The sequence below is a fragment of the Micropterus salmoides genome, unplaced genomic scaffold, assembly GCF_014851395.1.
Source record: "Micropterus salmoides isolate LMB-PRFRI ecotype aquatic unplaced genomic scaffold, ASM1485139v1 Ms_hic_scaffold_19, whole genome shotgun sequence".
Lineage (NCBI taxonomy): Eukaryota > Metazoa > Chordata > Actinopteri > Centrarchiformes > Centrarchidae > Micropterus > Micropterus salmoides.
Window position 1 is genome coordinate 367,615 of NW_024041039.1, and position 12,029 is coordinate 379,643.

At 42.4% G+C, this 12,029-nt stretch overlaps 1 protein-coding gene across 1 annotated transcript in view; it reads right to left on the minus strand.

Annotated features, from left to right (window-relative positions):
- The window catches only part of LOC119910674 (mitogen-activated protein kinase-binding protein 1-like), a 33,534-nt gene extending 26,342 nt beyond the window's left edge, over positions 1 to 7,192 (minus strand). The window contains exons 1-5 of the mRNA XM_038729401.1: positions 7,134 to 7,192; positions 6,826 to 6,883; positions 1,818 to 1,988; positions 362 to 499; positions 93 to 275 (exon numbers count right to left, since the gene is read on the minus strand). Of these exons, the coding sequence (XP_038585329.1) occupies positions 93 to 275; positions 362 to 499; positions 1,818 to 1,979 (483 nt within the window). The 5' untranslated portion in view covers positions 1,980 to 1,988; positions 6,826 to 6,883; positions 7,134 to 7,192. The remainder of the gene's footprint in view (positions 1 to 92; positions 276 to 361; positions 500 to 1,817; positions 1,989 to 6,825; positions 6,884 to 7,133) is intronic.
- Between the last annotated feature and the right edge of the window lie 4,837 nt (positions 7,193 to 12,029).

A 12,029-nucleotide genomic window follows, 5' to 3' on the forward strand; every position in this document is an offset into this window, starting at 1 on the left:
TATCTGGGGTCAAACACCCGTGACCACACCCAGCGGTGATGTCACGGGGCGCTGGAGTCCACCTGTACGTCACTGTGAGCGCTCCCACTCACCCGCAGCTCCACCCACTTGTCGAGGAGTCGCCGGTCGTTGAACTCGCACAGCAGACCGGAGGAGGTGATGCAGAAGGTGGAGGCGGCCTGTCGACCGCGCCCGCACGCCACATCGCTGAAGAAGTTATTCCTGAGCTCTCCCAGCAGCCCTGAACGCCCCAGCAGAGGGACGGTGGCGTTCACCTGGAGACGGATGAACAATTTCAATACCACAATCATTACACACCGTTTGTATTAACAGGTGATGAACAGGCGATCGACGTGAGAACCTTGGAGGTCTTGGAGTGGTCCAGGTACCAGAACTTGACGTGGCGGTTGCCGGCGGTAACAAAGTACGAGCTGTCATCCGAGAAGGAGACGGCGGTCACTTTACTGGACACCTTGTTGGCTGCAACCACCACGTTTTTCTGCTCAACAGACACAGAACAACAAAAGCAACAACAGATCAGCTCGCCGGTGAAATCCAGACTGGACATCCCGCCCTGCTGTTTTCTGTCAGCCAATCAGGCTGCACTTCACGTCCACGTCCGCCCAGACTCACATAATATCTGCAGTGAGCACTTGGAAGGACCTGAATAACCCACGAGACGAGAAGAGATAGTCAGCCTTCCCTCCTGTCTGTCTGGGGAAGTGACCTCTTTACTACTTTTCACCTCCGTCAGAAATGAAATCATTTTAATGAAGCTAGAAACTCCAGGACTTTAACAGCTCCTGTGTTTCAGCAGCTTTCTGCTCACGTTCAAAACTCCCTGCACGTTCAGAGTCGCTCCCACAGATCTGTGTTCTCCGACACGTCCAGAGGAAAGGAGAACATTTTACTGAGAACACGATATCTCCTCAAATCTAAACTAAGATTCAAAACAACAGGCCTTGAACGCACCGTCCTGCTGGCTCTGTGACGCAGCGCTCCTCTGCAGGACGTCTGCGCCGACCTGCAGCCAATCAGAGCGAGCTGAGCGTGTTGTATAAACCTGCAGATTCTCTCTTCTCACATCGACTTCATCCACAGGGCGTCTTAAAGGGGCCCTGTTATGCTTTTCAGTATTTTCTGCTTATCTATTATATTACAGAGTCGGATGTTGAAGGAGGTAAAAGTGTCCTGTGAGCCAAAGACTCAGATTTCCCACGCTTCTGAACGCTCCGTTTTGCTAACAGCTCTGTATGACGTCACACAGAGACGGATTTCCTTTTATGATCATTTGCTGCCGGCTACGCCCACAAAGGAATCCTGCAGGGTCTTGGCCAATCAGAAGACAGTGGGCTTTTACGGGAGGGGGGCCTTAAAGAGACAGGAGCATCTACAGCTTGCTTCAGACAGAGGCTGAAACGAGGGCCGGCATGAAGAACCGGTGTGAGACAGAATCATGCAAAGCTGCCGTACAGGAGACTCAGGCTGGAGATGCAGAGTGACAGCAGCAGGTCTTCAGGTGCTCCAGCCCCCCATCATCAGGGCATGTGATCAGACCCTTGGACTCTCGTTGGACCATCGTCTGAATAGGCGCCACATTTATTTTCTGCTTTTAGTCGCTGCTGAACTTTCACATTAAAAGTCTTAGACAGCAGAAACGACTTTTCATTTTATCTGAATTGAAACTTGTTGCACCTCCTCTTCTTCTTCTTCTGTCTTTATGTGTGCAGCCGTGAAGGAAGTACTAAAGTACAAAAGTCTACTTAAAGTAAAAGTACTCATCGTGCAGGACTTCCTGTTTCCTGTTCTGCCGTTACCTTCCAGTTCCAGACGTTGACCATCATGTCGTGCTGGTAGCCCACGCTGACGATGTACTTCCCGTTGGGAGAGAACGCCACACAGGCAACGCCATATTTATGTTCCTGCAGCTCCGCCACCTGCACACGCTCAGACACCTCCCAGACTCGAACCGCCGGCATGTGACCGCTCTGGGGGAGGAGGAAGAGGAGGAGGAGGAGGAGGAGGAAGAGGAAGAGAAGGAAGAGGAGGAGGAATATTAGAATTAAATATTTCTCTGATTAAAAATCCTACTTTTGTTCCATAACATCGTTTAAACGTGATGAAGTTCAGGATGTTTCAGATTCGTTCTTTCATTAGTTAATAACAGCAGCTGACCAAACTGACCGCTGCTCTCCAGCTGTCTGCGTCAGGCTCCATCCAGCCGGAGGGAACGAACGCCAACGGTCTGCAGCGCGCCGGCTCGCCCCTCGCCCTCACGCCCCTCCCCCTCCCCCCTCACGCTCCTCGCCCTCACGCCTGCGTCGGGCTCCATCCAGCCGGAGAAAACGAACGCCGACGGTCTGCAGCGCCCTCACGCCTTACTTTACTTTTCCACCAGCTAGAGTTTAATAAAATCATTATTATTATGTCATTATTGTCTCATTATGTCACACGACGTGAAGGCCTGACGGAACAAAAGGATCCTGATGCACGTGTTCCATAAATTCAAGATATACATGATGACGTCACTATTTAAAAGTGTTTAAATCATCCCAGCTGGTCCAATCAGATCTGCTGTCTGTGCCTGTGAGACTTTAACGCCCTGAATTCTGCCTCTCAGGGTTTCAGGCAGGCGGAAGTGAATTTCTGCTTTTTATTGCCAAATTAAAAGAAATAAAAATAGTTTTATGATGGAACGTTTTTTCTTGCTGTTTGCATGTTTTTCCTTCACAATGTTTGAGGACACCGTCTGCAGATTCATGTAGCGTCCAGCAGCAGCTCTGATGAACTGATCAGTGATCAGCCGAGTTCCTGCTGAGAGACCTTCTGTTACCTCCACCACGTCTCCTCATCTCTCCTTCCTCCTTCTGTATTATATTGTATATTTATTGTAATTATCAGTAGCTCATCATACAGAACGAGCACAATCCAACCTGAGAAGTAGAATAACTGTAGAACATAATCAGAAAGGAAACAACAGTTTTTCATTTTCTCGTTCCTCTCCTCGGTCTCTCAGGTCAGGGAGAGACGGTAGGAAACGGGAAACGGTAACGTCGACCGGATGAACTGACCGTCTGCCACCGTCTCCCAGCATGCACCAGAGCGCTCCAGAGATAATTAACCCTTTAAACTCTGCAGCAGAAATGGTTCAGTATCAGCATTTCTTGGAGAATCTTCAAATGTCTCAAAAATGTGTCCAAGCCGAGCTAAAAGGTAAGTAAATAAAAACATTAAAATAAAAATCAGACCAGCCTTCAGCCAGCTTTACTGAATAAATCCACAAAGTACGTTGATCAAACCATCTAGAAACATTCAATAAAAAGGGGAAAAAGCTTCTTCGTCACCGCCGTAAACAAGATGTCCAAAACCTCCTCAGGGTGTCTTTCCTCGCCACCAAGGTGGTGGTCTTTCAAATGCTTTTAGGTGGTTTGAAATGTTTCTATGGTGCTTTAAGTGTTGTTTTAAAAGGTTTTAAAGGTGGTATTAGGTTGTTTCAAATGCTTTTAAGGTGGTTTGAAATGTTTCTATGGTGCATTAAGGTTTGTTTTAAAGGTTTTAAAGGTGGTTTTAGGTTGTTTCAAATGCTTTAAAGGTGGTTTGAAATGTTTCTATGGTGGTTAAGGTTTGTTTTAAAGGTCTTTTTAGGTTGTTTCAAATGTTTTTAAGGTGGTATTAGGTTGATTCAGATGTTTTTAAGGTGTTTTAAAAAGTTTCAAATGCTTTTAAGGTGGTTTGAAATGTTTCTATGGTGGTTAAGGTTTGTTTTAAAGGTTTTAAAGGTGGTTTTAGGTTGTTTCAAATGCTTTTAGGTGGTTTGAAATGTTTCTATGGTGCTTTAAGTGTTGTTTAAAAGGTTTTAAAGGTGGTATTAGGTTATTTCAGATGTTTTTAAGGTGTTTTAAAAAGTTTCAAATGCTTTTAAGGTGGTTTGAAATGTTTCTATGGTGGTTAAGGTTTGTTTTAAAGGTTTTAAAGGTGGTTTTAGGTTGTTTCAAATGCTTTTAAGGTGGTTTGAAATGTTTCTATGGTGGTTAAGGTTTGTTTTAAAGGTCTTTTTAGGTTGTTTCAAATGTTTTTAAGGTGTTTTAAAAAGGTTTAAGTGTTGTTTAAAGGTTTTAAAGGTGGTATTAGGTTGTTTCAGATGTTTTAAGGTGTTTTAAAAAGTTTCAAATGCTTTTAAGGTGGTTTGAAATGTTTCTATGGTGGTTAAGGTTTGTTTTAAAGGTGGTTTTAGGTTGTTTCAAATGCTTTTAAGGTGGTTTGAAATGTTTCTATGGTGTTTAAGGGTTGTTTCAATGTTTTAAAGGTGGTTTTAGGTTGTTTCAAATGCTTTTAAGGTGGTTTGAAATGTTTCTATGGTGGTTAAGGTTTGTTTTAAAGGTTTTAAAGGTGGTTTTAGGTTGTTTCAAATGTTTTTAAGGTGTTTTAAAAAGGTTTAAATGGTGTTTTAAAGGTTTTAAAGGTGGTTTTAGGTTGTTTCAGATGCTTTTAAGGTGGTTTGAAATGTTTCTATGGTGGTTAAGGTTTGTTTTAAAGGTTTTAAAGGTGGTTTTAGGTTGTTTCAAATGCTTTAAAGGTGGTTTTAGGTCGTTTCAAATGTTTTTAAGGTGTTTTAAAAAGGTTTAAATGGTGTTTTAAAGGTTTTAAAGGAGGTTTTAGGTTGTTTCAAATGCTTTTAAGGTGGTTTGAAATGTTTCTATGGTGCTTTAAGGGTTGTTTCAAATGTTTTAAAGGTGGTTTAGGTTGTTTCAAATGTTTTTAAGGTGTTTTAAAAAGGTTTAAATAGTGTTTTAAAGGTTTAAAGGTGGTTTTAGGTTGTTTCAAATGCTTTTAAGGTGGTTTGAAATGTTTCTATTTTAGTTAAGGTTTCCTTTAAAGGTTTTAAAGGTGGTTTTAGGTTGTTTCAAATGCTTTAAAGGTGGTTTGAAATGTTTCTATGGTGGTTAAGGTTTGTTTTAAAGGTTTTAAAGGTGGTTTTAGGTTGTTTCAAATGCTTTAAAGGTGGTTTTAGGTCGTTTCAAATGTTTTTAAGGTGTTTTAAAAAGGTTTAAATGGTGTTTTAAAGGTTTTAAAGGAGGTTTTAGGTTGTTTCAAATGCTTTTAAGGTGGTTTGAAATGTTTCTATGGTGCTTTAAGGGTTGTTTCAAATGTTTTAAAGGTGGTTTTAGGTTGTTCAAATGTTTTTAAGGTGTTTTAAAAAGGTTTAAATAGTGTTTTAAAGGTTTTAAAGGTGGTTTTAGGTTGTTTCAAATGCTTTAAGGTGGTTTGAAATGTTTCTATTTTAGTTAAGGTTTCCTTTAAAGGTTTTAAAGGTGGTTTTAAGTTGTTTCAAATGCTTTTAAGGTGGTTTGAAATGTTTCTATGGTGCTTTAAGGGTTGTTTCAAATGTTTTAAAGGTGGTTTTAGGTTGTTTCAAATGTTTTAAGGTGTTTTAAAAAGGTTTAAATAGTGTTTTAAAGGTTTTAAAGGTGGTTTTAGGTTGTTTCAAATGCTTTTAAGGTGGTTTGAAATGTTTCTATTTAGTTAAGGTTTCCTTTAAAGGTTTTAAAGGTGGTTTTAGGTTGTTTCAAATGCTTTAAAGGTGGTTTGAAATGTTTCTATGGTGGTTAAGGTTTGTTTTAAAGGTTTTAAAGGTGGTTTTAGGTTGTTTCAAATGCTTTAAAGGTGGTTTTAGGTCGTTTCAAATGTTTTTAAGGTGTTTTAAAAAGGTTTAAATGGTGTTTTAAAGGTTTTAAAGGAGGTTTTAGGTTGTTTCAAATGCTTTTAAGGTGGTTTGAAATGTTTCTATGGTGCTTTAAGGGTTGTTTCAAATGTTTTAAAGGTGGTTTTAGGTTGTTTCAAATGTTTTTAAGGTGTTTTAAAAAGGTTTAAATAGTGTTTTAAAGGTTTTAAAGGTGGTTTTAGGTTGTTTCAAATGCTTTTAAGGTGGTTTGAAATGTTTCTATTTTAGTTAAGGTTTCCTTTAAAGGTTTTAAAGGTGGTTTTAAGTTGTTTCAAATGCTTTTAAGGTGGTTTGAAATGTTTCTATGGTGCTTTAAGGGTTGTTTCAAATGTTTTAAAGGTGGTTTTAGGTTGTTTCAAATGTTTTAAGGTGTTTTAAAAAGGTTTAAATAGTGTTTTAAAGGTTTTAAAGGTGGTTTAGGTTGTTTCAAATGCTTTTAAGGTGGTTTGAATTGTTTCTATTTTAGTTAAGGTTTCCTTTAAAGGTTTTAAAGGTGGTTTTAGGTTGTTTCAGATGGTTTTAAGGCGTTTTAAAAAGGTTTAAATGGTGTTTTAAGGTTTTAAAGGTGATTTTAGGTTGTTTCAGATGTTTTCAAAAGACAGAAGAATAAACAACAAAAGATCTGGTTTGTTTTTCTCACTTTCATCCAGTTTCCTTCTTTCTTCCTGTGAAACGTCTCTGGACGTTTAACAAGTTCAAAATGAGACAATCTGCCCACAACCTGTAACGAGGGTTTGTGAGCGGAGCTGAAACTATTGGCTGATCAACAGGAGATTATTTTGATGTTTCAGTTTCTCCGGTGTGTCACATGTTTGACCTCGCTCTCTGGAGACGTTACTTTGGACTCTCATTTCACAGACTAAAAGATTAATGAATTAATCAATAAAACTATTTGCCAGAGTAATCAGTACTGAGAATAATCATTAGCTACAGCTCTTCTTCTGATTAAATAAACTTTAAAACGTTTAATACCTGTGAATAAAATTACAACCACAACTGATTTGATCTCCTAAATTATTTCCTCCTGAGGTGATTCTGGCGTGATCAGCGCCGACACTGAGCATGCTCAGATCCACTCAGGTGTTCACACCTGCACTACTCACCTCTCCTGTGACGACATATTTCCCATCGGGAGAAAACGCTAACGTGGTGATCGCCTTCCTGAAAAACACAGAAAAAGAATTTTATTGTGTTTCATCTCGCTTCTGATTGGCTGACAGACGTCTGTCAACGCACCCATACTCAGGTCAACAATTTAACCTGTGTTGCATTACCCTGCAGGTTCCCATAGCAACAGGGCTGATGTTTGTGTGACATGTGACATTTTCCTCACAGAGTTCAGTGGAGAGAAAAATAATAAAGCTTAACTTTAAAACCAAGTTACAGAGACAGGACTTGGCTGAAGTTTTACCTGGAGCTGTTGAAGATGTGATGCTGTTTGTTCTTCCGAGGATTCAACAGGACGACGACACACCTGCGTGCGCACACACACACACACACACACACACACACACACACACACAGGTTAGCAGGTAAACACACAAACACGTGATGAAACAAAGTGCGCTCAACCCACTGCACAAACTACCAGCTGCGTTCTGACATTGTTCCAAAGAATAAACACCATCCGGTCGACGGGTCAATGTGTTCAACACGTTGCTTTATGACCTGCAGACTTTCCCATCAGCCTCAGCTGTACGCTGTGTTTAGGCTAATTAGCCAGTGCTAGCATGCTAACATGGTAAACATCAGCATGGCGGCTTTGAGCTGCGAGTCAGTCTCTGCAGAAACTCCCTCTGAGGCTGCACACTGCATGTTTGAGACTTCAGAAACCTGAACCTGGTTTTCTTCTAACGTCTGGAGCAAAACCTGGAGGTTCAGGTTTCTCTTCCAAAACAAGAAACGGCTTCCTAAACTAATGATCACAGTTTCTGCACACGCTCAGTCTCTCTGCCGCATAAACAGCGAGCGGTTTAATGAGTCTCTGTTTGGTGACTCAGTCTGTCCGACCTGAACCTTCAGAAGCAGCTCAGAATGTTTCCTGCTCAGACTGGGTCAGACCACATACTGACCCGCTCTGGACCTGGTCTGTACCTAAACCTTACAGTTAACAAAAGCTAACGAAAGGTGTTTATCTGAACGGGGACAAATCACACTAATAAGACCGAATCGTCTCTGGACAGGTGGAAATATGTCCCATCTGAAAAGAGCCAATAAAATAAAAAGTAACTTTACTAAAAGGGGAAAAAACAGAAACAAGAACAAAACTAGGTGTGAACATTTTTCTTCATCAGCTTAAAAAATAAAAAGGAGGCTTTACAAAACTAAGTGAAGCTGCTTCGTCTGTTTCTTTAGTTTGTTACTAAACTAAAGTTACAGAGCAAATGTCTTTAGCTTTCGTTAGTTTATTACATCGGTCGACAGAAGCCAGATTTCAAATCCATCGTTCTTAGCTGTGTTTTAGTCCACGCCCCTCGCCTGGCGTCGTGGCGATAGCCTCGACCTAAACTGCTCTGTCACTGTTCAGTTGGTTTGGACCAAAGAAAAGTTCACGCAGGCCCGGGGAGAACCCACGCAGACATAGGGAGGACATGCAAAGTCCAGACAGAAAGGCCGGGACGACCGGGGTTTGAACCTGCGACCTTGTTGCTGTGAGGCCACCGTACAGATTCAGATCAATAAAGTTTAATCTAATCAACGTATTAATGGTGATTTATTATAATAGATTAAAATAAGACAGAACTTCATTGATCCTGATGGAGACTTTCACGAGATAAAAGTAGCTCCGCCTCCACCAGCCGCACCGTAAACGCATCGGTGCATCAAGACTTACAGATAAAATGTGGCCCCGCTGAAAAGGGACATGAACATCTCGGTTTGAGATTTATTACCTTTTTTACAACAAACACTCATTTTCTAACGTTTTTACTTTATTTTGTTGTAGGTCACTAGTCTGTTTATATCGGCGGTTGTGTTCAGGAGTTCCTGGAAATCAGCTTTATTCAAAGAAACAATAATCTGAAGTAAACCTGGTTACAGCTCTGGAACCTTTATATTCTACCGTTTCCTCTGTTAGTCTTCAAACCCACTGATATGTGCGTGGGAATATTATGTTACGTATTCTGCACATCGAACATTTGGTCTGATATGAAGCGCTTGTTGTTGGAAGCTGCTGTACTATTAAAGTTGCTTTAGCGCCCGCGGCCGCTCAGACTCGTCTTTGAACCTTTGAGACGACTTCTGCTCCTCTCTTCTGTTTATTCGCCATCAGCACGTATGTGTGTGCGTTTGAGGAGTTGCAGGTGTCACATCAAAGCCCTCTCTGACCTTTGACCTCTCAGCAGACAAAAAGGAGAGAAACCGGTCTCTGTTTGTTCCGACTCGTCCAGCTGACAACAGGTGATGATCTCAGCTCACCTGTGACATCATCACCCTGTCTGATCAGGGTAGGAGCCAATCAGAGCACAGACAGATGAGGTAGAGGGCTGCTGTAAACACCCCCACCCCCCTCTTTCTTTAACACCAGTCAAACCAGTTGTACTTCCCTGTCAGAGCGGGCCCTTACGTCGTGAGAGCCGCTCCACTCCCGACTTTGTGATCCAATATGGCTGCTCCGTGTCAACAGTTAGTGAAAGCTTATTTATTTATTAGCACTTCTGCGTCTCATATAAATGTCCGTCCACAAAGTTGTGTTGCTGCTGTCTTTAGTACGCGTCAATACTGCGAGACACGTTTTTATCAACAGCTAACCTGGCTGGTTGTAAACGACGGGTGGCCGAGCGAAGTTTTCTGACTTCTAACTGGAACTCATTTTCAGCTCCGACAGTCCTGTGTACAGATCCTGCTCCGCCTGAGAAGACAAGCTCGGGGGCTGACTGTTCACGCAGAAGATCCTTACTCAAGTAAAAGTAGCAGAAAAATACTCAGCTACAAGTAAACGTCAAAGTAAAAGTACTGTTTTAATCAGCTTCATGAAGGGAACATTTATTCATTTAGCTGTCCGAGGTCTGGACCAACGAGGGGTTAAGTGTCTTGCTCAGGGTCACAGTGGGGGGTTCGAACCCTGGTCTCTCACACCAAAGGCGTGCGTCTTATCCACTGCTCCATCACCACCACTGGAACCTTTCATTGGCAAATGTATGTGCCTCGTTTTGCACGGTTTGACGACTGATGAGATCGGATGCAGTAAACGTCTCATTAAAGCTCCTTAAATCCATTTCTGTCCATATTAACACGTTAAATTCAACGGTTCTCTTTGTGTGCGTCTCACACAGACACAGCTGCTGCTGCTGGACTCTAAGGCAAAGCACCATCACGTGATGGATTTCAGAGGAGGAGCGGGGCCAGTGCTATCAAATCCTGAACGTCACTGCAAACAGCTGAGTGCAGGAGGAGGAGTCCACTGAGCTCCCGTTCCTCAGAGAGGCAGACGTTAAGCTGAATAAGACAGAAAAGCAGCCTGCTCATAAACAGCAGCAGCTACAGCGCGCACAGTGTAACGGCTGGGGATAAAATGAAAAAGTCTCGCAGGCGGCGAAACAACAAGAAAATGTACCATTAATCTTTTCAGGTTTAGAAAATAAACTAACATGTGGTTGTCAGACACAGAGGGAAGAGGCAGACCCCGAAACGACCAGGCTTTAAAACAGCGGCGCAGCTGATCCAGTGTGAAATCTTTGACAATGTCCTCAGTAAAAAATCCAAAAGGATCTTATCTGGCAGCTGTGCGACCCTCTGCTCCTCTTCTTAAAACTCCTTCACTGTGTGAAAGGCCCCGGTGCATCTGCACTGTGTATACCTGGGCCCCTCTGTGCACTTAGTGTGAGCTGCTGTGGATAACAGCTAGAGGACAAACAGAAACGTTGGAGCCTTGGACAGAAGCAGGCCACTGTCTTCTAGCCTAGCTTAGCAAAAAGACTCCCTACAGACAGATCACCTCGCTCTGCGCCGCTCCTCTAATCGGCCCCCGATCACTCGTCCATCTGTGGATCTGATCAGACGTGTTCATGCAGGTCAATCAGCTGATCGCACACACGTGTAATCCCGTGTGAGTCACCGGGCTGCGTGTGTGCGTGGAGATGAACAACGCACTGATAAGTGTGTGCAGACTTAAGCAGCTGAGTCAGCAACCAATTATATTCTTCCTCATCAACACACACACACACACACACACGTTTGTAGACGTTTGTAACCCCCGGGGGGGGCAGGGCGGGTCACGCCGGGCCAGAACACGCTTCTGTGAACAAGACACAAAGAGATAACTTATCACAGGTTTCCTGGAAGACGTTCATAGTGACCTCAGTCATACATACCCGCGCTCTCGGAGCGGCGGCTCTGGGGACTCTCACAGAATCTCGCGAGATTTTAGGAAATGGAACTATGAGGTCATTTTTTTAACAACGGAGGGGAAAAGTTTTGCATAACGGCGAATCGAGAGGTCGTAGACAGAGTCAGCAGACTTAAAGCTCCTTTTTGGGTCATTTTAGAACGAGTAGCTTGATTTTTTTAGCTTAAGGAATGTTTTTTTGGAGAACCCACATTGTTTCCTCTTTATTTAACTGCAGGGTTTTTTTGTGCAAATAAAACTTTCATGAAGCTTTTCTTTTTCAGAACCTTTAGCGGTGACATGTCTCCAGCTCCACTGTCCATGATTTCTCAGCTCTCGTCTGGCGTGCAGCCGGCGTCAGATCTGTCTGCTTCCTGTCTCTCTGCAGCGACGGTCAAATAAAGGCGAGAAGCCAAAAATCTGTCTGGAAGGAAATGAAGCTAAAAACCGCTGCAGGGTTGTTAACATGAAACACTGACGGCTCCTTTAAAGGCTTCAAGTCTGCAGCAACGTGCTGTGTTCAGGTACAGTTTGTAGCAGAGAGCGCCGACCCAACCCGTCCGGAGGCACATCTGCAATGCAGCAGGAAAATCAGAGTGAGCTGCAGAGGGAGGAGAGCTCTCTCGCCCTCTCTCCATTTCTTTCTTGTCTTTTCCATTCACAATAATAATTAATAACATTATAAATTCCTTCCTTGAATGTCCTGATAACATATTTACTTTAATTCATATTTAATACTAAATCAATATAACGGAGGGAGAGGATTTAATCTGATTTATTGTTTTTAATGCTGCGTTTATGTCCACTCAGATTTCTTTATTCATCTTCATGCTCTCAGACGCTCTACAGTAATCACAGCTTTAGTCTGTTAAATATTTTCCATCGTTACAGGTGAAACTAGTAGAGAATAAAAGAGTAAAATGAGCTGCTGGGTTTTTGGAACTGAAATATTTCAGATGTAAAGCAGCGAGACTCCATCTG